Consider the following 27,345-nt stretch of genomic DNA (forward strand, 5'->3'; position numbering starts at 1 on the left):
TGAAATACATGTAAATTTTATTAAAAAGAGATTGAGGACTTGCGTTAAATATATTTAATAGACTCTTTACTATTTTTTAGAAAAAAAATCTGGAATCTATTAAGTCTTGTGTTAGCACGTGTTTGCAGTGTCGGCTTAAGCTAACTGGAATTTAGAAACTACTTGATGCACACCTTACTGTCGTGTTGTTCATAATACTGTGGACGGATAGTGAGAAGTTGGAACATCAAAGTTGCCATGGGAAAGAATGATATTGGTTCTTTGGATATGGCAATGAGCGAAAATGATGGAATACAGATATGGAATGCCGATCACATTGCAAGAAAGACAGCCATTACAAAACTGATGATTGCTTCATTCCATCAAATGACATTATGCAGCTGAAGGGTCATAACAATATTCAATATGTGAACAGCTATGTTAGTGCGAACATAAAAACAGCCAGTCAAGACAAACATATTCTTTCCATTTATCAGTTCCACGTTCGTTTGATAAATGTCACAGTAATAAAGATTGCGACGATGAGTTACACCTGGCCCATAAAACAATTGTGGATGTTCTGCATAAATCAATGTGTCGGAAAGATCAGGCAACATTATAAATTTTACATTAATCATTAGTCCAGGTAACACATTGCAACTATAAACATAAACGCCTAAAAATATTTAAACCAGAAACAATTTGTTAAGATTGCACAGTCAATGTCAATATGCATATCACAATAAGTTTGAAATAGAGGTTAAATAAAAACGTTACACTTAATGTGCTTTCTGCATAAGTCCATTCAACGTTTGCTGATATAAACCGTGTAGAAATAAGAATCATTTAATGTTAAAATTTGATCGTATAATGTTTAACTTCATCTCGTCATAGCGATTGGGTGAAAGCGAGAGAAAGAAGGGATAATAAATCTAAACATGTTAACCTCAAATTGTTCCTTTCTATATCCTTGTAAATGACTCTATCTAACCTTTCTTTTATAAAATATATCATAAAACAGCTAACATGTGGCTTTGGCCTTATCACTGGCATTCTGAAGAGCTCGTGCTTGAAAACCTGCTCTAAACCCTGTAAAAAATTAAATATGGAGGCCAAAGATTTTCGCTTGATTCATGATTTTATGGTTCAAAACTAAAATCATTGTTTGGGAACAATGTCATAGGACAATACAATCATGAGTTTTGTGTTTAGTGGCTTCTTCACGAAATTCCACAACTTGAGTACACTCAAATTCGACATTTGCAAGCCTACAATACAAAAACAAATGAGATATATAATATTTCAAATTAAGGATAAATTTCAGTTTAACAAAGATGATACAAATGACAAGACAGTTTGATACAGTTCTGCCCAACTCAGCTATACGTGGACAGTTTCTGTCATAATTACCTCCCTTGCCTTGCGTATTTGACCAGTAATATTGGCAAAATATAATTTTATTTTTCATCTAAATTTGTATGGAAAAACAATCCTTCATAACAATGCAGACTTTTACATAACTGTATTCTGGTTGTTCTACTAATTTTCTATTAAAATTTAGTAATATGTCCAATCTGTATCGATGGAAATACACTCAATTACACTCAGTATACTCATGTGGGCAATTACTCAGTTACACTCAGTATACTCATGTGGGCAAATTACTCAGTTACACTCAGTATACTCATGTGGGCAAATTACTCAATTACACTCAGTATACTCATGTGGGAAAATTACTCAGTTACACTCAGTATACTCATGTGGGCAAATTACTCAATTACACTCAGTATACTCATGTGGGCAAATTACTCAGTTACACTCAGTATATTCATGTGGGAAAATTACTCAGTATACTCATGTGGGCAAATTACTCAATTACACTCAGTATACTCATGTGGGAAAATTACTCACTTACACTCAGTATACTAATGTGGCCAAAAAGCTGTTAGGACACACATTAGACCAGCTCTGCCCACCTAAACTAAATACTGATTTTATGTTTCTGACACACACCAAAACCCATGGTGGAATAAAACCTTTAAAGAAAAATACCAAAAAAGTCGTGTTCAGCCCAACCAAACTAGTTGTTGGTTATATGTTTATGACTCGCACAAATAACGTATTAATGGACACAAAGTTTGCAATACACTTTTACATTCCCCATTCTTTCTACTTCCATTCATAACCGATCAGTCCTGCTTAAATTTCTACCCAAACGTTCGATTCACTATGTTGTACCCTTCTAGATGTTAGTGAACTGATCTATTTGAGTCATCACATTTACAATGTTCAAGATAAATGAAAGATGTATAATAAAACAGCCAATTTAAACTGAATATTATTATACAGTACTTGTCCAGTACAGATTTTCCATTGACTTGCACTGTAGAAATTCATATTGCATTATTCAGTGTAAAATAACCTAAAACTAAAACTAGATAAAAACAATTTCCTATCAACACTTATTTCTTTAACATCATGTAAAAAAAACAACTACATTGAAATATGCTCTTTCAGATTTTGTTTAGTAATCTAACCGGTCGTGGTGGGACTGGGGGTGTGAATGAGGATCTCTTGCCGGAAAGGATGTACCTTGCACATAAATATGATTGGAAATTTCAGGTTACCTGGCTGCAACGAATACAAGAATACCCAAATACGAGCTGGGTACACATTATACTTAATGTTGGGTGCACATTAGGCTTAGATTTAAAACACTTGTTACTGTTTATGTATATTTAATTTGTATTGTTTGTTGGCTTTTCCCCATGATTATATGTTATGTACATCTATATTATGTGTCTGACATTGGTCACTAATCCTTTTCCGAGTTGGCATGCGCATCAGATCAGCTGATGTAATACGGTCGATGTACATGGGTATCGTTCAAGACAGCCATCGATGATCTTAAATTAAAAAGATCACTTTTGCGAATCGTTCAGTACAATATATGTTATTTCTGAAGAAAAAAATTACCAAATGTTTGACAATTTCATCATTTTGAATCGTATTCTTATTCAAACACCAATAATAATACATATCGATTAGCATGGAGCAGACAAATTGATTAAGTATTTTGACTGCGTCTCTTTTCAGCATTTTCTGAGTGAATACCGTACTGGGAAAGTTTTTCTCTTCTGTATGACTACAGAATGCAACATAATTGCATGGTTTCTGTTTATACACACACTGTGTCAAATGTAGTCATTTTTGGTAAGGTCCAGAAAGAGGATAAGTATAACAACCCACCAAGGCATCAATGCCACGTGAAATTCGACGTCGATACATGGACACAGTTACATTCATGCACTTCTTTCAACAATACTGCGTACGAAATTTTATATACGAATGATCATTGATTCTTAAAAATATAATCCACCTAATTCAATTTCAAAATATGAAACTACACACAGCGTTTCGATAAGTCAAAACTAAATAAGTTAATTTTAAAAAGTGGATAACTATCTTAGTAATGAACCGTATTTCCATGTTTTTATCTGTCGATGGCCATTCATCAGAATACGACACTCCCTTCTTAAATATCAGTGTATGATAAGACAGGTATGATATGATGATTTTAGGTCGAATTGCTCTATCAGTGTGAACCCATAAGGCATGTAAAGCTGTATATCAGTATGAACCCATACGAAATGTAACGTTGTAAGACACTGTATTAGTACTGCATGTTGAATATAAAAACTGATATATTTCTATTCCTGAATTACACATTTGGTGGAGAATTTTACCATTGCCTGTAACGAGACAGTATTTTACAGAATACAACAATGTTGCTTATTTAAGATGACAGTGTTATGTGGATATAAATACAACTACATCATGCCGTTTTCATTCATTTACCAAAAAAAGGAATCTGTTAAATAGTCTCTTATCAATATCTCCAGTGCCGCTGGTTTATTTTTAAATTTGAAAATTTACGCTCAATACCATTGTTGCAATCCACGGGCAACACTCTGCTATGCCCTTCTGTCTCTCGAGAAGGTTTTACTCGCTCTCTAAGTGATTGATTAGGTAGGTTCACGCAAATTTTGAAGAAACGATGAAATGTCTATACAGGCAAGTGTGTATATTAAAGGAGTCTGATTGTCTCCCAAGGCTTACAACGATGATTGGGTACTTCACCTTACCCGCTTCTGGCTGTAAAAACGGTCATAAACCATGTTGCACGCTATATTTGCATGATTTATGTTCAACAAAAAGCAAATTAATTATGCCGCATATAGCGTTAAGTTCACAACAATCTCTTAATTTTATGCAGCATAAGTTATCATTCATATATGATACAAATAAAAACTATTATATGACAGCAACTCAATCGGACGTTTTCTGATGTTCATCTAAAAGTTGTTGCAGCTGCTCGATTAGGTCATCAAAAATAGTTCGTCGAGAAAGAACTGGTTCATCAGGTAATTCGTACGGCATTTGAATTCCCATAGATTTAAGTTTTTCCACTACCTGCCTCCTTCTAAATCTAAGGGCTTCCGTTAACGGTTGCTTTCTGTCCCAAGCTGTTTTTGAATTTTCCACTTGAAGCATATCAATGTCTCTCTTTGTGAATTCTTCTGTTATTTCTACATGACCATATCTACAGGCATAATGCAGAACCGTGTTGTCCGTGAAAGTTCCTAATCTCCAATTGCTACTGTGGGCAAGCAATATATTGACAATATCAATGTATCCCCTCTGACAAGCAACATGCAATGGAGTTTTGCCATACTTATCTACGGCGTCAACTGTTGATATTTCGGCAAGGTAGTTTACCACAACAGTTCGCTCTCGGTAAACAGCAACATGCAGAGGTGTGAATCCATGATTCTCTGCAATATTTACCTTCGCTCCTCTGGAGACGAGAAGCTGAACAACATCTAAGTGACCAAAATTGGAAGCAATGTACAATGGAGTTTGCCCGAAACTATCTTTGATGTTGATCTCTGCGCCTGCCTGTAACAACATATCTGCGACATCAACGTATCCTTTTCTGGCAGCATAATGTAGAGCTGTAACTCCTCTTATGCCAGATCCTTTTTTTACTTTCTTAGAATTGCTAAAAGCTCTGTTATTGACCTGTGATCTATCATACTGGAGTAGAATGTTCACAATGTCTCCATATCCGTTCATAGCAGCACAATGAAGTGGAACATGACCTCGTCTATCCCTTCCGGCAGTTGGTGCACCCTTCTTTAGAAGAAGTTTAACTGTATTGCCAAGACCTTTATCTGCTGATAAATGCAGTGGTGTCTTTTGTAGCCTACTCATTTTGAGGAAGACATTAGCTCCATGATCAATCAAAGTTTCTGCAATCTCCTCATGCCTGTTCATTATTGCTCTTCCTAAAGGAGAGACTTTGTGTATGTCTATGACATTAATGTTGGCACCCTTTTTGATGAGGTACTTTAACATATCCATGTTTCCTGTTTTTGCTGCAATGCATAGAGCCGTGCTGCTGTTCATCATCTCAGCTCTATCATTAATGTCGACATTTTTTTCTTCAATAAATAGCTTAACAATGTCAAAATAGTTCCGATGAACAGCCATGCACAGACAATTACTGTCAATTACCGTTCCTGACTCGATCAATGTTTTGACCAATGACAGTTCTCCGGAACGCAATCCAAAGAGTAACGCAATGGTTTTCTGTGATGCTGCAAAATCCTTGTTCGAAATCTCATCGAGGATTCTCAGACCAAGTATATGCTTAGCAAATTGCAAGTTAATAACATTGTCGGCGGATGAATAATCTGAAGAGTGGGGAACAGATAAGGCATATGTAAAAATAGATATGTTTTCCATCCAAATGTCTCCACTATAAACAAACTGAATCATGTTGGTGCCGAAACCAAATATCTTATCAATTAATGCCTTTTCTTTCAACATGTTGACAAGTTTTGCAATAAACGCTTTGTCTTGCAAAATCTCATGTGCTAGCCAACCAAAGTACATATCTGCATCGTAATATTGTTTGGCCAACAATTCAATTGCATGTTGAATAAATCGGTCGGCTAAACAGGAATACAACCACGGTTCTACCATATGCACCATCTCATCGCTCGTTTGGTCGCCAACACGTAAGTATTCCAGGATGAAATCAAAATCACATTCTTGAAGTGTGAATTTCGGGTACTCGCGCATCATGATCATTCCCACCATATCTCTGACAGCAGCATGACCAAAGTCATAGGATCCATCCTTTTTTGTGTATGTTATAAAACCTCCACTTCCTGAATGACTGGCGTACGACTTTTCGATAGACCTCGAGTTTACGTCCTGCATATTCAGGTTGTGCAGCAGTGATCTCACCCCATCAGAGGACGATAGCCATTCTCTAGTCACCTTTTGACGTCTGTTTTGCATAATCCACATTACAGAAAATGGAAGAAACTCTTCTTCGCTGTCTCCATACAGTGTGTCTAGGCATTTCTTTAGAAAATGTAGTGGCTTTTTGAAAAACCCAGTACCGTGAATGTACAAGGAATCATGAAAGGCAAAGAGTTCTGCGCACTCTGGAAAACCAAGTAAGCCAGAATAATTCCGAACGCATTCACTGATAAAGTCCTTTGTCCAATTTCTGTTTCTACTTATCAGGTACTTTTCCAAGATCTGAGCCTTCTCCTGATCAGACAGGTCAACCGATGACAACCTAAGACAAAAATTAGACTGGAACATGTTGGAACGTTGCAGTTTTGGTCTACATTTTTCGAAGATGTGATCTCGCAGGGCTATTATGAATTTTGTTTTCTTCTGTCGAGCCATAGCCCACATGTCAGAGAGATGAGGCAGCCATTGATTTATTAATTCAATATTTAGATTTATTTCACCAAATATGTTGTCAATAAAAATGATGTCGAATGCGCAGGGGTCAATGTACTTCCAATCATCCGGGGACCTTACCACCAGACATCTTTCTGGAGTACTAGTGTACGAAATGACAGCGGCGGCAGTAACTGTTTTTCCTTCACCAGGGCCTCCACTCAGGACAAGAACTCCATTGTTTTTGAGAATATTCATAGCTTGGCCGAGATAACTAGTTTTTATGAAGTTATGGAGCTTCTCTTTCTTGATATTGCTCAGCCACAAAACGGACTTTTCTGGAATTAAGAACAGATTATGCTAAACCTACTAAATATCCAAATATAATTTCATAGCAATATAATGAAGCATACGATAAGAGGCATGTTTGAAAATGACACTTGTTTACAAAAATGGTAGTTGGGAAATGGAATGTATCTTTTAACCAGAATTCGAAGATGGTTTTTACACCATAGCAACGTAATAATGTAGATACACTAAAATTATCGATCATTGTGAAGGTAGTACAATAGACTGTAATGCTAACCGAGGCAGTGAACTGCTAATTCGTAAGTTACTGTACAGAATATTATATTTTCTGGACTGAAAATTATCCAAACAAAATCAACATCCCCAGTAGAATTAGGTAATCAAGACTTACTGTGTTTATTTAGATGTGAAGTATTGCATTTGGTTGGTGTATTGTGACTCCAAGATGTCTAACTGAATCGCAAGAGATATCAGATTAAGTGAAAAATATAAAAGAACATGCAAAAGACACTTGCATTTACGATAATATCATCTAAACTTTCCAAGGAGAGTCATTTGGTATAAAAAGAAATATATTCCATTAAACATACTGTACCCTCAGATATATGGCAGTGACTGGTTCAGAACCAAACGTATCTGTTTATCGAGAGTTTGCGTTAAAAGCATTAGGTTTTGAGGGGTTTCTATCATCTATGTTTCTTTGTAAACACTTTGACAGATACCAGGGTTGTTACAGCGCAGGCGTTCATAAGATATCATCTTCTGTATGGTATGAATAATGGTCTTTTAAGAGTGTTCAATTAATCGAAGAAAGCATGTCACAGCAATCGAGTAATGGTTCCACAAATTAGAAAAAGTGTGGAAATAGAGTAAACACATGAGTAAATGAGCACTTTACTTTTACGCCATGTTCAACATTTTAGAACGTATGTGGCAGTGACTCCGTTCCATTTAGAAATTACATTCATTCTTGAGCATCCTTGGTGTACGTTTGGTAGTGGTAGATCAAAAGGCACTGAAATTATAGCATTCACGTATCTGTAATAAATTGTATTAAATGTATATGTATATACCAACATCCACACACAATAAAAGTTTCCTTACATTGGGTGCAGCGGTATAGAAACTTCAGTACTATACAAATGAAAGGTGTACACAGACCTTAAGCAATTTTGAATAATTCATGGAAAATATGTTAGAGAGATCCAGTTTTCATGTACAACACATATTAAACCGTATAGTTACCCACATTTCTATGCGCAAATGAAATAAATGAACGCATTGACACTGTTGTTTTTTTAAATATATTTTGATGTTTTCTGGAAAGTTGGCTGTAGCAATCCCCTTGTAATGTCAAAGAATGCAATAGTATAGTTTTTTCAGATTTGAATGGTAAACACATTTTGTGAACAATTTTAGATAAATTCCGGAAAGGTAGGATATAATGATCCAGTTTTGTTTCTGCACGATACCTGCCCAATCCAATGAGACGCTTAAAGCCAGGATAAGATTGTTAAGCCATTTTCTTATTCTGGTAGATTAAGAGGCACTAGAACTGGGAGACATAGAATTGACCGATAAACAAATGTAAAGGAGGGACAAAGTAAATCATGGATATTACCTACTTCTTGAAGGAGGATGGGATACGTCAGACACATTTCCGATAAATACTTACTACGCATCATTTGCAAAACTGGATCCATATCATGACGTCTGACCAACTCATTTACTGTAAAAATACGTGAAAAACAAGTATTATTGTTTTGTTGATACATGAAGACTAAATGTAGTTATATAGGAGAAATCAATATTAATTATTCTTCTGTAAATTAATTTGTGATACATCAGACTAAATGTAGTTTTATAAATGAAAATCTATTTGAATCATTCTTCTGCAAATTAATTTATTTTTAAAATTATACACACGAGGGAGAGAAAGATAACGTACCCTTTTCTTCGATGGCTTTAGTTTGAGATGACTGATTGGCAACGACTGATAACAATTCACCATGCTTTAGTTGTTCTTCGCTCCAGATGGAGGTTGCGGAGAACTCTATTTTCCTCATGTCTTCTTCCATTTCATGCTGCCTTGTCACCATAGCATTAACCTTTTCACGTTCAACTTGGAGGTCATTTCTCACATAAATGATGTCACTCTCTACCCTCCTGATGACTTTCCCCATTTCCTCTTGCCGGATATCTACATGCTTCATCTTCTCATTCACATTAATTTTGTCATCCTTGCACGTGAGTTCCATTTTCTCTATTTTATCTTCAATATGTTGCTGAAAATGTTCACATGCTCTTTGTTTCTCTTCAAGTTTTTCTTGGTCTGCTTGCAAGGTATCGATAGCCGTGTTGTGGTTAGATATTTCTTTTTCTACGTAATTTGTTAAGTTTCTTGTGGCTGATTCCAACGTGGAAGTACGTTGGTCTATGTCTCTTAACATCATGTCTGAATCCCTCCATTTCATAAGAAGATCTTGATATTCGTTTTCCTTGTCCGGATCCCAGGGGTCTCTTTCGAGTCTATCTATAGAATCAGTGAGGTCAGGAATACCATTGCCCAAGCGAATCAATATCTGGAAATCGAGAATGGCATGGGCTTTACTCACCTAGCTCAACTGACAATGCAGTTTGCGTCTTGTTTAGTTTCCAAGCACATATCTGTATGCAGCATAACTCAGAATATTTACTTTTGAAAAACAGGTTGATTTATTGAGTTTAATTAACGTTTTTCAAGAATATAGATAAATGCTTCTCATTATAAAATTCATTTGATATCTCATTGTTATAAGGCATCTGAACTAGCATGATCCAACTGTGATTATCATTACAGGTTTCAGAGTGGTAGCAAACTCGATAGTCATGATCTCATATATTCTCATTCATATGCACAGATATTATTAAATATCAGATTAGACTCAAATTTAATATTAGCTCACGTACACAAGAAACAACCTCCTGCATTTTTAATGTAGTTTTAAACTACATAACTCGATCATAATCACCTAACTATATATTATATGATCCTACATAAAGTCGGGACCAGGGCACAAACTATACAGGGACGTGCATTCTAGAAGCAATTGAATGAAGTGTTATAGAACATCAATTGGAGAGCCCATTTTCTTCTCTCTCAGGATGACCTCCCTGGTTCAGACCAGGTGATTAGCACTCATCTAGTTACGCCAACTATGAAAAACATTGCTGTACTTTTACCATACAAGTGAAGCTCCCATGATGAAGTTTGAAGTGTCCCAGTATCAAGAAATGACCATTTGTTGATAATTCACTTAACAGTTTACTCAGATTTCATCACTAGTGGATACAAAAATGGTGTTGCCTCACCGCGTTCTACCATCATGCCACCTTTGTCTCTCAAAATATATTACCGTTCTGCCTCAGTAAGTCATATATATATATATATATATATATATATATATATATATATATATATATATATATATATATATATATATATATATATATATATATATGGCTGAGTTTTGCCTCAGCACGCTGTACCTCCAATAACTCGCCGGACTCAATATACAATACTAATATGGTAGGATAGCAGAGAAAAAAAAAGTATGGCCAGTCGAAACGAATGTGAGACAGGCTCAAACGGTGTCGTATTTATTTAGTTCGTACTATCATTAATATTCTGTCCAAAGAGTCTTTTGCCAGTCTTTTTGTATTCATTTATGGCATATGTGAACTTTCTTCCGAAGATTCTGCTGTTAAATGTAGCAAAGAGCACGAAGGCTCTGACCATGAGAGTCATCAAGTTTAATTTCTTCAAAGTGCGCGTAAATATTTCTTGTTCTGGTAGTCGACCATCTCTCCACTTCGGCGGATACACTGCATTTTGTCTTCTTGTTTTTCCTTAAAAATAAATCAATATTCAAATAGAATGCTAATGAAAAATAACGTCATTAATCAGGTATGAATAGCGGCGCGGTCTTGTTATTGACAAAATAGTGTATTATGCTGGAATTGCATTGGGAATAGGTCTCAAGTCAGGAAACTGTTGTTCCAATGGTTGAAACAACAACATTTAGTTATGACGAATTCCACACGAGCTTCAGCTTTTCGTCGTGTTATTATTTTGTTGTTGCTACCTTCTCGATTACAGTCTAAGTGTATGAACTGGACTATGCAGCTCGTATTTCAATTTTCATTGTATATTCACTGAACGGCCAATACTACCATCCTCGGGGAACATCACGCGCAGTTACTACTACACTGGTGTGGTATTTAGCGAAACGTCTTGAGTGATAACATTTCCTTCGGGATGTTTGGGTTCCCTATCACTTATGAGATTACATTATATTCTTATTAATGGTGCCTATTCGGTAGGCACCCGTTGGCAAGTTTACAGTTTTACAGGTGGTGCCATTGTCAGAAGAAAACCCTAAGGTATTGATGGCCAAAAGACCGGAAGCGAATGTAAGGCCAGCTGTAGTAGATTCGGAGAAGCCAGATTAATAACTAGGTCACGATCCTTGCAGCAACAATTAGCGTCGGACTATTTATATGTGATCATGTGGACAGTATGTTCTTGAATAGTTAGTAGGCATGCTAAGACGTTCTCAGGTGTCAGGCGTCTTAAATCATCTGCTTTAGTGTTTTGAGGGTGTCCTTTGTACTATCGACTGTTATAGACACCGTCATTATGTACTATGATTCACACTTCAGATGTCTGGCGGCCCATCACTTCTTGACAGGTAGTTAATCGTGTTAATGACATTAAGGATGGTATTTTCAGTCCTTAACGATCCCACCAGGTTTATGTAGTAGGGGATATTAATAGTACCTTTTGCTATCCCCTGGCAAGTGCATAGTGGTGCTTAAGCAGCTTTGACTCAGCGTCATAACGGCTGTCGAGACATGAAAAGGTCGTTGACAGTTTTTGCTCATGAAGCAGCATGAACGGTTGAAGACAACGGGCTCCCGAGGCTAAGTATCCAGTTAAATTTTGAAATTATGTTACCCACATAAAGGGGTATCTCTGTACGTAGTAGTGCAACAAAAGGTTAAGTTCCAAAAACTGTAAAAATGAATTGTACACAAATTAGGAAGATCAAGCCTTCCTAACAACTTATCACGACAAGATAAAATACAAAAATGCAAAGATTAAAATTCGTTAAAATGTATATAATATATCCGATAAAGATAACACATTTAAAATACTTGAAAATGATTACAGCTTATTGTTTAAATGTATTCTCTTTAAAGTTTCCGAAGATCATAGATTGTAAGTTTGGCGGGATACCTTTAAGGAGGTTGAACACGAACTCTACCCAGTTGTCAGAATCGAACTTGGACATACCGTTAATATACCTTTCGATACTTTATATGGTTTTCAAGCTATTCGAATATGGTAACGAGCCGCAATGAAGCTAGGAGAAGGACAGCGCTGAGTCTGTTGGGTAGATTTTTCGTGTGATTGACTCCTCGCTTTATAAAACTGCATGCTTTACGCTTTTGACAGCCTAAAGAGTCTGCTTGGTGGTCTTTGCAGCGCTTGGAGTGGCCTTGGAGTGATCTTGGATGGATTTATGAGGCAAAAAGATATTATTGAAGTCATAGGTGGCTTCAGCCTGTGCGAACTGATCTTTTTGTAGCATGTTGACAGCTTTTTGGTGTGGGCAATATACGTCTCAGTTATTCGTACATTGTATTGCATACTTGACATTTCGATAACTGACATTGGCCCTCTAGGCTTAGCATCAGGTACCACCTATTAGTCTTGCACTGCATATGTTTTTGCAGTTGTTGTGCTGACCTAAGGAGGCTAACGCGAAACAGTTCACACCTTATCATAGGCTGTCTGAATTTATATTGGACCTACGCTGGTCAGGTCTATTGTGGGGATGATGATGTTGTATTGACTTTACCTCATCAAAGAAGCGACGAAACCCGTGCCAGTCCATGTTGACGGCATATCATATGGTGTACACATTTTGCGGGTTATGACCTTTGGTATATGTGCGTAACGCAGAGCCATGTTTGCAATTCTTGTGCTAAAGAAACGTGCTGTTTTTCTTTTGTTTCTCTAGCATCGCGTTCTCTTTGACGATGACGTTGTCTTGGTCTCGATCCAGGTCCTTAGGGGTAGCGGTCTCTTCAACATTGGAGATGAACGCCACAGGGTCTTCAATAACGACAATCAGTACGTCATTTAGCTTTTCTCACGTGACATCTGCCTGCATCTTGACATGCTCCTTAGTTGTGGCGTTGTTGATTGCTGCAGGATGTCATATCATTTCTGACTGTCCACAATGGGAGCCAGTACCGTTTCATCCAGCGGGTTATGAGGTTCATGAGCAGCTTCGTTCTTGCACACTCACGGAGCCAGTTTACTGCGTCCGCATGCGGTCAGGTGGCAAGTTCTAAAAGCGTCACGACTATATTGGCTTTATTATAATTGTAAAGTCAAAGACGTTCATGAATTAAAGGATCGCTACACCTTTTAAAATGGTCGCATATTCTGTATATTGTAGGCCAGGAAAAAACAAACATAGACTGTCAGCACTCCAAAGAACTTTCACCGTATGCGAGATCAAAAACAATAATCATAATCGCGCGTGCCACTGCTGGAACATCACACGAGCACAAGCGAGGCTGTGACATCACCGTCATCCTTGAAAAGTTACTATCTTGGAACAGGTATCCCAGATAGAAGCATCTACCGTGCCACAGCTATTGAGAGTCAGGCGTAATCCTATTCGACTAGACGCCAAAGGTCAATTCAAACATTGCGAGGCTATCAATAAACTGTGTAGCTGTTATGAGAGAATTAGACAACCTGGTGTACACGCTCATCTACGACATCCACGAACGGAAACAGGCTGGTGTGTGACCTGATTCATGGCCTAAACTACATACAGGGCCCCGCAATAGCTGGCTTGTAAAATGTGGCATGAAGTCACTAAATATTATGACACGTTATTTTGTTCCATTGATTAAAGCATCGTTTTGAGCTGGCTTGTGAGTTGGGTGGTGGTGTTTCGGCTGAAGTACCTATGTTATCTTTACCACCAATGTCTAACCATTTTATACACTGAATACTGAGTGAAGTGTGGGAAGCCAGTGATGGTATGGAGGTACAACATACAAACATTCCAGATGCAAAACGGCAACACATTCTGAGGCAAGTCAAGCATCCAGTTCACTATTCGCTTTGCATACTGGTTCACCGCGCTGAGACACACCAACCTTTTATATTTTCTTCACCGTTTAACGGGTGACTAATCAATCTAGCGTTAGATGTTATTAACTATGGGGAAAACAGCAAAAGCTGCATAGGAAAATTTCCACTATTACCACATGCCCCTCGCCCTTCATCATGTAAAAAAGTAACAAGTAATTCAACAATACTCCAAGAGGGATCATGTTTAATTCATGACTCATATGAGCCTTAGAAAGAAAAAAAGTAAAACAACTATCCTTATAAAGCTGAATGACACAAAGCAAACAGCAGAATCTCCCAGGATCATCACATGTAGGATGTAGTTAAGAATAACTTTAACAAGGGACTCTGTTGTGAGTGGCATGAACAAAAATGGTCTTAGGAAACGAGCTCAATGTCATAGTATTTCTAGGATATCAATTGAGATTATCAATCAACGATGGAGGCTGTTAAGTTTGAAAGTTGAGTAGACTGCTTATTTTTGGTTAAGTCGAGATTTGAAAATGATGATGCTCTTTCAAGATAAGAATTAAAAACTATGTTTTTCAAGAACGTATAAAAAGTCAATGCACAACTTTTTGAAGCGTAAACGAAGGTCTGCATTTGTAACGAAATCACCTTTAAACTCGGAATTGTTCTGATTTAATTTTGCGCTTGTTATACAGGAAGAATGATAGCGATTTAGGCTTGCGGTAACCTCTATTGCAGTAACTTTAAGTAAGGTCAACCAACATGTAACTTTATTAGTCTCTGAAGACCTGATTTACTTTGTTTTGAGAGACAGGAATATTAACTGGTGGAAATTATCTGCTGGAGAATTGTTTCCATCAAGATGAATCCTTGTGTTGTGTTATCTTTACAGCTAGGACGCTTGAACAAACGGTTAGTTAATCTGCTAAATGATTTTAAAATGGCCTTCTACTTGGCTTCGTTGAGATAAATAAAATAGACATTCTGTTAAAGCGTTCTAAATCAATCGTTAATAAATATAGCTATGTACTACTTGTATGTTTAAGTCATGCCATGCTCTCTTCCCTGGAATTATGTCGACACTCTCGGTAGTGTCAAGAGGAATTATATCAACACTCTCGGTAGTGTCAAGAGCAGGACAATGTTTCTGTATATTCTCTAAAACCATATTTGATATATGTTAGAAATAAATATATTAAACATCAACAATACCTGCTTAATGTCAGTCTACTTTTTTTGAAATTCTTGATTGGAAAGGGATGCACTTGAGGAATGTTGCATCTATAAATGAAAGAGGGAACAAAAGTAATTTTCTACATTTCCAAACAAAAGTCGGTAAAATAAAAATCCCGTCACACGTTGTATTACATGTACATTATTTGACATTATAAAAAAGATCAGACAAGAACAATGAAAATCGAATATAGTCACAGTATCACTGGACCTCACTGATTCAAATACATGTAGTTTCCGTGATGACAATATTTCAAATTGTAAGCATTTCTATATAATGTCTCTAAGGAAAGGAACCATATGCAAGCTTAGTCTTGTCTGTCTTGATATTTCCGTGAAAAATGTTGTCTGATTTTACGTAAACATTTGTCAGAAAACCTGATGACATTGAATGATGCACAGTATTATATTTAAAGAGTTACACATATTATTACCCCCAGTAAATCTGCCCGCATGTTGATGTATAACAGAGGAGTCACAGTCACACAGGTTCACTCAGATAACACGTTAAGTTTGTTACAACTGCTACTGTTCAGGATGACTATGACGTTTTCGGACGCTTTTAAAGGAGTTAAAATTAAAAAGATCAAATGAACGATTAAATGAATTAATATAAAACCAAATTAAGATAATCATGGATAAGGTCACCAGACAAGAAAGCAATGCAAACTATATCACAGGGTAAATAATGACACACTACCTTTCTGTACAGTCCGAAAGATAGTATCAGACAAACGATGCCTTTGTTTGACTTGACTTCCACTGGAGTCAACATGACTGTTTCATTTTACACCATAGAGGTAAAAGACATATATAAACTACAGGAAGTAAAATCAATCAGTAGCACCTCATTTCAACCGTTCCGGTGGCACAAGTCGTTAGAGAGTTAGCCTCGGATGGGAGGTCGCGTGTTCGAACATCACTATAAACTACCAGACTGTAGACATCGTAGCGATATTCAAAAATTGTTAAAGTTACGTTAAAAAGCTAAATAACACACACAAGCATACATGCACACACAAACATATACGCACCTCATTTCGGAGGAGGCGGATGCGAACGATGTCTGCTTCTGGAGAAGTATCTCCTGGAAATGGCATGTTGTCCCAGCCGGTCTTTGGCTCCTTTAGATTGCAGATATTCCTTAGCAAGCATGTGAGTAGGCTGATATCAAAATGATCTGACGAGACTTCTTGTCCAGTCGATGGAGGATACAGTAAGTGCCATTGCTCTTCGTTTAGTTTTCCATTTCTTTTCATATCCCCGAGAATTTTCCTTATTTTTCCTTTACGAAGGCCATTTGATAATTCAGATGGTGGAAAAATTTGATTAAATTGGTAACGGAGAGCAAGTTGTCCTCCATCAATTAACAAAGCTATGGTCCTTGAGAAGTTCACTTTTTCCGAAGATGGTGCCAAAAGTGTACTACACGCCATTTGCACTATATTCTGAAAATAAAGACTGATATGGTAATCACTGAACTTTACTACTGGCAGTGCAGGTAAAGAGAAGACACAAGGCATGTAATTGCTGTCTTTAGAAAAATGTTTGCATGATTGTTTTCATGATTTGATAACAGAGTTTTCCCTGAGAATCTGTGCAAAAGTTATACGTATCTTATTTACATATTCTGTTACGACTCTATGGTCATAAACTAAGTCGAAGAAAGAAACAAAATCAAAACGTTTTGTAAATTTTAACACATAATTAATTATGAATGTTAAAAAATGCAAATTTAAGAGGAACTTAAAGTAGTATGAACTGAATCCAAAATAATCAAAAACGTTCTATTAAAGTCCACAAGAATGAAAAGTTCCGTATAAATTTCAGATCCACGAATATACGGGTCCGCCAACTATCATTATGTGTCAAAATGGCGTGGTCCAGAACTCCTTTGAATAATTTACAATAGTTGCAAAGTGTTATGGTCCAAACAGCACTATCTGTTTCCACCGAATAATCCAAACAAATATTTTTCCTCTCAGATTTTATCTAAATACGTCTGCAGACTTGATACTACAACAAGAACACAAGAAATAAAAAAGAACCCGATAGAGAAATGAATCTGCTTGCTCAGTTAGCTCCTTATATACACCTTCAGTAGTCTATTACGACTATGTAACAATATACTCCACGTAACATATCTTACTATTCAATCTAATATTTAAATACACCTATTCATGAGACCTCGTTAATTCAACAAGAAATAACTTAACTCTTCTAAGATACCACCTCACCGACCTATTCAATGGGAAAAGTCCTAAACTTGTAAACATATTTACTAATAATTTTACTATTAGTAATTGTAAACACGTACGTGAGCATATATGTATAGATCCTATTCATTTTTACGTTCTTTAATATCTTAAAATGGAATCTATGCACGTACGCTAACTCCGGGTACAGATAATCACTACAATTTACTGTCAGGAATTAAAAAAATACTCAAAATAGACAACATTATGTACCGGGAGTACAAAGAATATAGATATACATCAATGCATGTACACTAAGAGAAGCCATTTGAATTTAGCCATTATACAATAGCTCCGAGTCACGGATACACTATGCGGGATTAGTTTGAATGGGTCAGAATTGGGTCAGAATTCAACCACGTTATCGACCTTTTAGTGAAAAAATATTGCAGAAACTTAAGTTGCATTTCTAGTTGTGTTAGTAGGTTAAAACAGATAAATTATTTTATTGATAGTTAGTATAAATATGCTTAACAGAAATTATTGACTTTCACCGTGTCTGAAAGGAATATAAATATTTTATAAGCAATTTGTCGATATTCTCAGTTGATAAACGATAAAGGTCTTACGTTCTCATTAACAGTTAATATCTTAGTGTCTTTTAGAATGAACAAATTTTCGCTGTATAAAAGAAATGGCTGCTAGAGACAGATAACATTTACGAGAAAATTACCTTTCAGACAGCTCAAAACTACAACACTAGCTTGATCAAAAAAGTGGTCGTTATAGAAGGCTACCATGAATAGTCTAGAAGTCATGGTATCAATTGCTTTTTCTGAGAAGCTGCAAACAATCCCAATTGCTTTCCTGTAACTGCTACAGAAATAAGTTTAAACCTAACTGTCATGTTATATTTAGTTTGTATTTATAATTCAATAATGACACCAAAAATTTAACAGCGAAAGGTCGCCTCCAAATTTCACCTATTTTTTAATGGGTTTATGTTCCAAAGGCATCTCGTTTCCACGATGATTTTTTCTCGAAAATTAAAACATGAATCTTATGAAATTCAAAATTTGGTCATCTGTCGTACGAAAATCGGCTTGAAACTTTACTATAAGTATCATAACCGCCCCTTTTAGAATTGTCTTTTCAAACAGCCATTTTCTAAAGTACAATTGTTCATAATTGGTATTTGATCACGCTCATTAATATATCTCTCATTATTGTTCAAAATGGATATCACTTTGTGATTATAAGTCATGCAGTTCAGCCATCACTAGTGTCCACATAGTGCCAGTTGACTCAATAACCGACTAATGTCGATGAGTGGACAGTGGCATCGATTTGTCAAAAATCCATGGACTATTACTTGAAAAATCTATATGTAATATATGTTATTTAATTTTATTAATAAGTGTGGCGAGAGTACATGCATGATTTGTATCAATGTTCGCGTGGGCACAATCTTATGACATGAGAATGTATTCATAAATATTGGAAATATATTACAAGCACATGATTGTAGTTTGTAGTGCAGACCAGTAATATTGTTATGTTAATGTTAAGTTTCTGTCTTATTTCTCTGCATAGACTGGCTTTTGTATTAGGATGTATTAAATCAGATTTCACGTGCCATTCAATTACCAATGAGAAAATAGACTTAATCAAGAAATATATTATTCTGGCGTGCCAATATATGAAAGTGATATTTTACATTTCTTGTCGTTATACAAGAGTCAACCGAACGGATACTCGTCAGGGTGGAAGCTATTCAAATTATTGTCAGGTTGAAGTGCTAGCAAATATTTGAGAGACTTAACGTTATTATTCAAAGACTATGTATGCTTGTTATTGCATGGGACCGTGGATGGAGATGCATATAATGAGCCATATAATAGGAATTCACAATGGTGTAGCTTTTACATTGGCTTAATATAGGAAAGATTGTTTCCATCACACTTTAAAGTTCAATAACTAATTTGTATCATCTACTTACTAAATGCGACCCATGGTCTAAATAGTTATCATGCTATATTGCTTATCTGGACAGTGTTGGTACGAGTTACACTGGCGGAAAATAATATTTTTCTTAATCAATTAGTAAACTTTGAAGACCCATTAAGTTGTACATTACTAATAAAATTGAATTTGATGATGTAAAGTCGATGTCAATTACAAGTGCGATGGTACACATCATTTTTTGAGATGTACTTATGTTGAACAACCTCAGGACCTTCTAGTATGTCGTTGGCATGCTAGGGATCATCTGGGGTTGCTTTGATATGGACTACATACATTGGCTAGGTCGGAAGAACTTCACGTGTAATAGCTTAAAATTGGGTGCCTATAATCTCCAAGCTTTTGATTCACAAACAGAATTTGCGCGAAGATGTACCCGTTTTATTTCAACAATTATTGCACCATATATACTGGCATCAAATAACTAAACTAATAGTATGTTTATGATATTATGGAAAAGATTAAATCACTTTTTTGTTTAAATGTGTAATACAGATTTGTCAAAAATATTCCTAAGACATTGTATGAATTTTCAAATGCGTTTCCCGAGCATCATGATTAATTGATAAGCTTACTAATTATCTTGAAAGAACGACAATGTAAACTGTAATCAGAATGCAATAAAAAGCGTGAAAAAATCATTATTTGATATTGTGCAAGAAAACTTCAAACGGTTGAAGTCAGCCGAATCGCCAGTGAGTGCTTCTTAATTGATTACGTCACCACCGATAACAAAAATAAATACGATCCTCACATTGAGAAAGATACATACTGTATTAATATACTGGTAATGAGCGAGATTTGATGAACCCCTTCCAAGTCAAGAGAAGCGAAAACCATAAGTGATATATACAAACAATCCAAAATGTTATATATAAAAAAATGATGCTGCACATTTCTCAATTGGACTATGATTCATGTATAAATGAGCATGGAAACTGTGATTCAGTTAAGACAACTTGCTCAAGAGCATTAAATATGAATGCCAGCGGTATGAAAAAAAAAGAAACATAATTGTATTCTTATGACTTTCTTGAGAGTAGTCACGGTCAACTGCAAGGCAATTTCACGAAATGGCAGCGCACTATTATATCATGATTCCTACATGGGCCATGCAAGCTGAAATTGCGCAGGTAGTTAGTGATAAACACATACCTTTGCCAGTGAGGCTGCCACAAAATAATGATAATTACAAGTACATGAATGTAAGTTAAATATACGCTGAGTTGAATACAAGCCAAGTAAAGCCATGCTAAAATTTCTTCAAATATGCGTTAAAGAATCATGGCAGCATTTCAGCAAACATGTACGTCCGCGGTTAAGATGGAAATTATTGCAATATGTATTTGATTATGTCACTCGATGATAAATCTAAAATCACAAATCCTTGGATTTATAATGGTGGTCGTGTAATCTTCAACCGCTGAGATCCTTCATTATGAAATAAAAAGAGCGTACATATTTTTGAGACGATGGAAAAATGAGGCAATTAAGGGCCAGAATGGACTATGGATAGATGTTCTAATGCTAAGCAATTAAGGGCCAGAATGGACTATGGATAGATGTTCTAATGCTAAGCAATTATGGGCCAGAATGGACTATGGATAGATGTTCTAATGCTAAGCTGCATGTTTCCCCATTTGAATGGGCGCACTCGTCTGTGTTGTATCCTGTGGATGACAATGCAGACCAACCTCTGAAATATAAGCAACATCAGGGTAAATATAAGTTTGGTGACCTATAGTTCATCTATACAGATATCAGTTAGTTTGAACGACTTCATCCAGGCATGACTGTTAGTGTATTTATTTAGGAAAAACGGCCTGCATCCGATTTGGCAATCGATGTACACGTGCAGGCAGTTTGTATTAATTTGCTTTGTTTGCACATCCCATAGTCGTTATACATTTACGTATGGATCAGATATTTGCAACCAATAATATATAGGCATTGTAAGTACGACGATTAGAGAGTAATATGGAGACGACTCCTTGATAAGCACAACTATTACTGCAGTGGAATCAGTGAAAAGCCACAGTGCACTCTCATGCTAAAACCTGATAAGAATACTCTGAACTTTACTAAATTACAACAAAAAAGAAATGTACCGTGTATATCTTTTAGGCGGAATTTGAATGCTTGAGCATTCCTATCGGAAACCCTGCTTCAGCAACCGAAGTTTCCAGTGGCGCAACGCACATACAAATTCTGGTACGACATTAACAGTGATATCAGATACATTTATGTAGCTCACCTGGAGTAACCAAGCGTGCTCTCACAACAACCACAACGATTATCCTCTAGCACGTGAAGCAGTGTTGGTGCCCGGCGAATGGTTGTCCCCGTGTCAATGTCAGATTATGAATGATAATGTACGCATGTATACAGATTGTACAAAATTAGTACCTAACCTGGGAACTAAACACAACTATATAGTGTACATACGTAATTTACAATTATATCTTCAGCTATAATGTGTATGTGTGTGTATGTCATGGATACATCGGATGATTACGTTTCGTCAGAGCGCATCGATGGCCTCGTACAATCGAATGGTTACGGATCTGAGCACAAAGAATACGAACGAGTTTGAGACCAATTTCTTCACACTCATGAACAATGCTGTGTTTGGCAAGGCTACAAGGATCTTCGGAACGTATTCGCGTCGAACTTGTAGCTGGTAGTAAACAAGGCAAACTTCGAAGGTTTATGGTGGACTCATTGCTGTGCACTGTAAAACAAAATTGATGCTAATAATAATTAAGCCTATCTACGTTGTAGCATCAGCGATGGACTTATCTAAACATTTCATGTACGTGTTTTGTTGTGATAATATCAAACTGTGGCGTGGTAACAATGTAAAAGTATTGTACATTGCTGTATATAACACTTACTCGTAAGGGCTTGCGCAGATTACAAAATAAACCTTGGCGTTATTTCTGTGTCCGCGCGAACGACTGACAATTCCTCTCGCACAAAAACGTTTCCAAATATAAGCTGGACCTGGTTACCATTATAGATCTAATAAAGGAACCATACATTGTTGACACTTGATCGCTTTTTGCATGAAATCATTGGCAGTTATGGAGTTTGGTAAGTGAAACTGTCTCATTGCTGACGAAAAAGCACATATTACCAAATTTTGGAATCCATGTTATTTTGAAATCTGAACTTCAGGGTTCCTCTTGCTGTAAATGTGTAGTTTCCTCATTGAATCTTGAGTACAAACTGGATTTTTCAAACAATAGATTGTCCATTCATACTAAATTATTTCAACCGAGTGGTAGGCATGTATGCGAGCAAGTATATATGTAGGTAGGTTGGTATATAGATAGGTGGGTAGGTCTTGTTGAGTGTAACTATGTACTAGTTTGTGAAGGACCACTAGATCAAGAATCAGCCTTAGCCTTTCTGAAGACTGCTCTCAACATAATATACGTAACCACGTTGGTCCTCTAAAGCAAATGTAAACCTGATACAACGCATACAAGACAAAAATTACACAGAAATAAACAGGACAATAATTGGCAGCATCCTGATTGGACACAGCAATTCTTTCAGTAGCAAAGGTTTTAAAGGCATTCTGCATAATATTAATGGGCGCATACGTTGCGAACATGAGAAGCGCTCATTTCGGCTGGAAACCTTTTGGAGTCTGTTATCGTCTTCGTGTGTAGACTCCTTTGGCATTTCCCACAAAAGTAGTCCGTTTGTGTATGAATCACGTGGAGATTAACAGGTCAGTGCATGATGCCCTCACTAATATGCAATGTAATTTAGTCCATGAACAATGTGGTGGGGAAGTACCGCCGTGGGAAGGGGTCCAGGGACGAAGTTTCATCACGATGTCTGCTAAGATCTTGATCCGTAGAGAGAATACAGGTAGTAGCAGTGCATAACTCTTTGTGTTCTCGGAGTTCTAACCACTTTTTTCAACAACATCCACGAATTCGCCAGTAGCCAAATTCCCACAATTTTAAAAAATGATCTTTATGCCAATCTCCTAAACATTCTGTACTGATTAAATCAGGCCATTAAAATTAAAAGCAAAACCCATCACGCACTTGCACCTGCCAGTGTAAAGGCACAATATTCATTTATGTTCACTGGTTTGCCAATCGTAACATCTCTATTTGACCTCATCTTAAATTCAATTTCGGAACACTGTGTATCTAATATCTCAGCTCATTTTATAAGATGTTTTCAGTGAACTTGCAAGATCACGAATCAAACATCATCACACCTGAGATAAATGATAAGGAAATAATGAAACAATACTATAGCAATATCGTCTTTCTGATGTTGATCAATAATAATTCACTGTGCTAGATTATCTTCCATAGCTCCTAATGGGTCTCCTGGCTTGTGATCCTGATGACTAAAAGCCCTTTGAAATGGCCAAGATGATGATGCAATCACTGAATCAGAACAGTATATGTTCAATGACTTGTGGCCAGTATACCCCACCCCGAACACGTGTTTCTCCCCTACACTGCAAATATACTCAGTGTTGAAATCATAGATTACATTAAGCAAACTATGACATGGAGTTTCATGCTCACAGCTGAAAAAATTATACTGTGTCTCCGGAACCTTGCAGCGACCTTGAATCAGTAAATTCTTCTTCCATCCAACATTCAGCTTTATGTTTTCATAAATCTAGCCTGGAAAGGCATTTATATGCTGGAAGAGACGCTGACTGGCATTGGGACACTCACTGAGTCAATGACATTGCCGTATAAGCCAAAGTCTATGAATCATATTTTAATGAGCTTCTCTTCCCAGCATTAAAAAAACCCCAAAAGCAATGTAATATGACACCTAACAATAAAGAACTGACAATATATGTTGATAGTGAGAGGGTATGGCCATATCTAATGGCAGCGGCTCTGTAACCAAACAGGAATTCAACGAGTAAGCGAGTTATATTCGAAAAATCATGATCATGCTGGTTTCAAAGCTTTTAGATATAGGAAAACAGAAAATGCATAGTGAGATAGAGTTTAAATGAGTAATTTAGTACCTCAGATGAAACTATTGGCTACCTGCCTACCATCAATACCACGACTACTAAGTTTACAACTATTATTGCCTCCCATCAATGACAGGACTGCTAAGCTGACAACAGCCTCTAAAATTTGAAACCAGTAGAACTCATCAGGAGCAAGTATAACAACAAACAATCAATCTGCACATGTGTGGAAGACGTGAATGGCCTGGTGGAATATTTCTGCCAAAAACTCCTTTAGATCCTGCTGCAGAGTTCAGAGGTACAAGATATTTGGAATAGATTACTGTTGCCTTGTCGTCAAGAAAACGGAGATATGTCAATGTTTTGGATGTCATATATCGATATGGTTGAAATACCTCGGTGGCTTTGTTATGTGCTTCTTGTGAAGAAAGCTGGCGTTTACACCACAATGATTTACGGACTATCATCCCCTGACATTTTGCTTATGCCAAAGTGAAATACTTCATGTACTTTCCATAATGCCATGCTCAGATGACAATGCTTCCAGCGTAACACACAGAAGTGCACCAAAACTTCATCGATGGATAATAACATGTTTAAGTATCTTGCAACAATCCATTTTGAGCAAACCATTAAAGGCAAAGTAAACAGCAAAAAGCAGGACACTAGTTGGTACAAAAAGGTTCTTACAAGGCTCTGCTACTGTAAAGAGATATTAAATCACTGTTGAAAATAAGAGCGCCTTCCTGGCTAAGATGAGAGAAATGCTGCAATACAACAGATCTGATTTTCATCGTGCAGACGGTCACACACCAAGAGCTACAAAAGACTAGGATACGGTGCTAGTAGTGGTGAGTCTACTTCAAAGCTGGATACCTTTGTTATAGCCACAGCAAAAGCAGATCATCTAGAAATAAACTCTAATCTGATTAAGGCATAGAAGGAGGAAAGAAATGATATGCCAGCTTCGGAACGGAGAGGCTTGACAGCAACCCACCAATAAATACAGTACATTAATCAATAAAGATGAACAAGCTAAAAATCTGCAGCAATATGAGTTAGACGAAGAATGTGTAGAGCAATGGGGGAGATACATCATTTCAAATGCGGCCAGATCTGTCTTTTAGTCGCATCATTGTCACAGCACAAGGCCGAAACCCACAGATGGCAAATGTACTCTACCAACTTCATAGACCTTCGCCATGGACTTTGCCAAACTCAGAATGGTCCATTTGAAAGACCGACCAAGCTAAGTGAGTCACATGCCTGCAGAAGAATGTAACACAAGTTGAAAAAATGCGGGAAACATCTACCATTATTATCAATGGAATGACTGATGTTCAGAAGGTGAGAGGTGATCAAGCAGATCTGGTGAAGTAATCATGTTTCTGTTGTCCATGGCTTTGACAGGAGGCGGTGGATGTCGAGAAATGGGACACACACCGTGCGATATTTATAAAGAACAGTGAAAAGACGATTAGAGGTGATTGACATGAGCTACAGAGCATTACATCCTCGTAAATTTTAAGGCAGTGAAGACATTTCTGAGCCAAGCCATAAAAAATCACGCCTCGTGTCATTTTTCTGTGAATACAGGATGCGGTACAATCAGTAAAATTGCAAGCAAAGATAATTTAAGTGCTGCCAGATTCCCAAGTGCCTACATAGAGGGATAGAAAGCCTTTCAACGGTTGGGGGAGGATAACGATATGTCTATGGAGCTAATGAACCAATTGGAGACGTTTACATGCCTTGTAACTGCAGGCAAATCTGTTACAATGAAACCAAATTAATGGTGATATATATTCTGTGCAAAGAAAGGTGAAATTTAGAATCACCACTTGTCCCCATGAAGAGATTGTTGAAAGGAACATGCCATCGGACCAATTACTGGGTTGCGATATGAAGGCGTGTTTGCAAAATAACTCAGGAACGCCTGGAACAATACAGAGTGGCTGGAGGTGAGATCAGCAGGATGCAAAAATGCAGGAGGCAATCGACTAGATGGTGGGACAGCCGCCACTTCAGGCTGTACTGGATCTATTGGCCTGTAACAGTCCCCGGAGCTTAAAATGACCAAAATATCGCCTCAGGTGCACTGATATGTGCAGGCATTCTGACTGACAATAAGCAAGACAGGAGTTGAAACTAAACGTGATGGCAAATCCTCTGAAGAAGAGATATGGTTCATGTATCACATTGTTGTGATCAAGTGTATAGTTTATGAGCTTGGTTATATTACCACACATTGGTTGACAAGTTTTAGTAGTTTGTGTGAGATTAAACATATCCCAGTTGCCTTGTTAATGCTGTTATAAAGTCTGCAATGAAATGAGTGAAACAAAACTTATTCGACACAGTCAAGTTCTTACGATAGTCGAGTCCTTTGATATGTGGTGCACTCCGCCTGAATTAACAGAACTTATCACCGCCTGAGGCTAATCACCAGAAATCATCAAATTTATATGTATTTCTACAACTTCATTCGAGGTTGATTCTCGAGTTGACAGAAGGCACTCGGCATGTTCCGACCGTTCTGTGATGAAACATCGCAGTACTTTGTACATTTTGTTCTTAGTTTATTAACTAAGTATTGACATTTAACGTAATTGAACCTATTTAATTTCTTAATAGTAGGAATGATACGAAACTGAACATAAAACTTTACTCTTGTAACTTGCAAAGAATTTTGAGCTGTAATA

General features: G+C 36.9%; 2 protein-coding genes across 5 annotated transcripts in view; both read right to left on the bottom strand.

The window, feature by feature from the left end:
* LOC149804561 (uncharacterized) lies at window positions 1-12,386 on the bottom strand. The gene is made up of 5 exons (XM_089933089.1): window positions 12,332-12,386; window positions 10,829-10,941; window positions 9,002-9,635; window positions 8,729-8,782; window positions 1-7,082 (listed from the first exon to the last, which is right to left on the bottom strand). The coding sequence occupies exons 1-5, from the start codon at window positions 12,384-12,386 to the stop codon at window positions 4,309-4,311; spliced, it is 3,630 nt and encodes a 1,209-aa protein (XP_089789215.1). The 3' UTR covers window positions 1-4,308.
* Window positions 9,500-27,345, bottom strand: part of LOC149804562 (E3 ubiquitin-protein ligase DZIP3-like) — a 21,205-nt gene continuing 3,359 nt past the window's right edge. Inside the window, exons 2-5 of one of the 4 annotated variants that reach the window (XM_089941592.1) lie at window positions 22,187-22,402; window positions 16,489-16,902; window positions 15,434-15,502; window positions 9,500-9,635 (exon numbers count right to left, since the gene is read on the bottom strand). In XM_089941592.1, coding sequence (XP_089797718.1) covers window positions 15,449-15,502; window positions 16,489-16,890 — 456 coding nt within the window. In that variant the 5' untranslated portion in view covers window positions 16,891-16,902; window positions 22,187-22,402 and the 3' untranslated portion in view covers window positions 9,500-9,635; window positions 15,434-15,448. Of the gene's footprint in view, window positions 9,636-9,744; window positions 10,942-15,433; window positions 15,503-16,488; window positions 16,903-22,173; window positions 22,403-27,345 lie in introns of those variants that run through there. The other 3 variants (XM_089941584.1, XM_089941601.1, XM_089941611.1) reach the window with 3 other exon arrangements.

Source organism: Sinohyriopsis cumingii, chromosome 2, assembly GCF_028554795.1.
Source record: "Sinohyriopsis cumingii isolate HCF-2022 chromosome 2, ASM2855479v2, whole genome shotgun sequence".
Taxonomy (NCBI): domain Eukaryota; kingdom Metazoa; phylum Mollusca; class Bivalvia; order Unionida; family Unionidae; genus Sinohyriopsis; species Sinohyriopsis cumingii.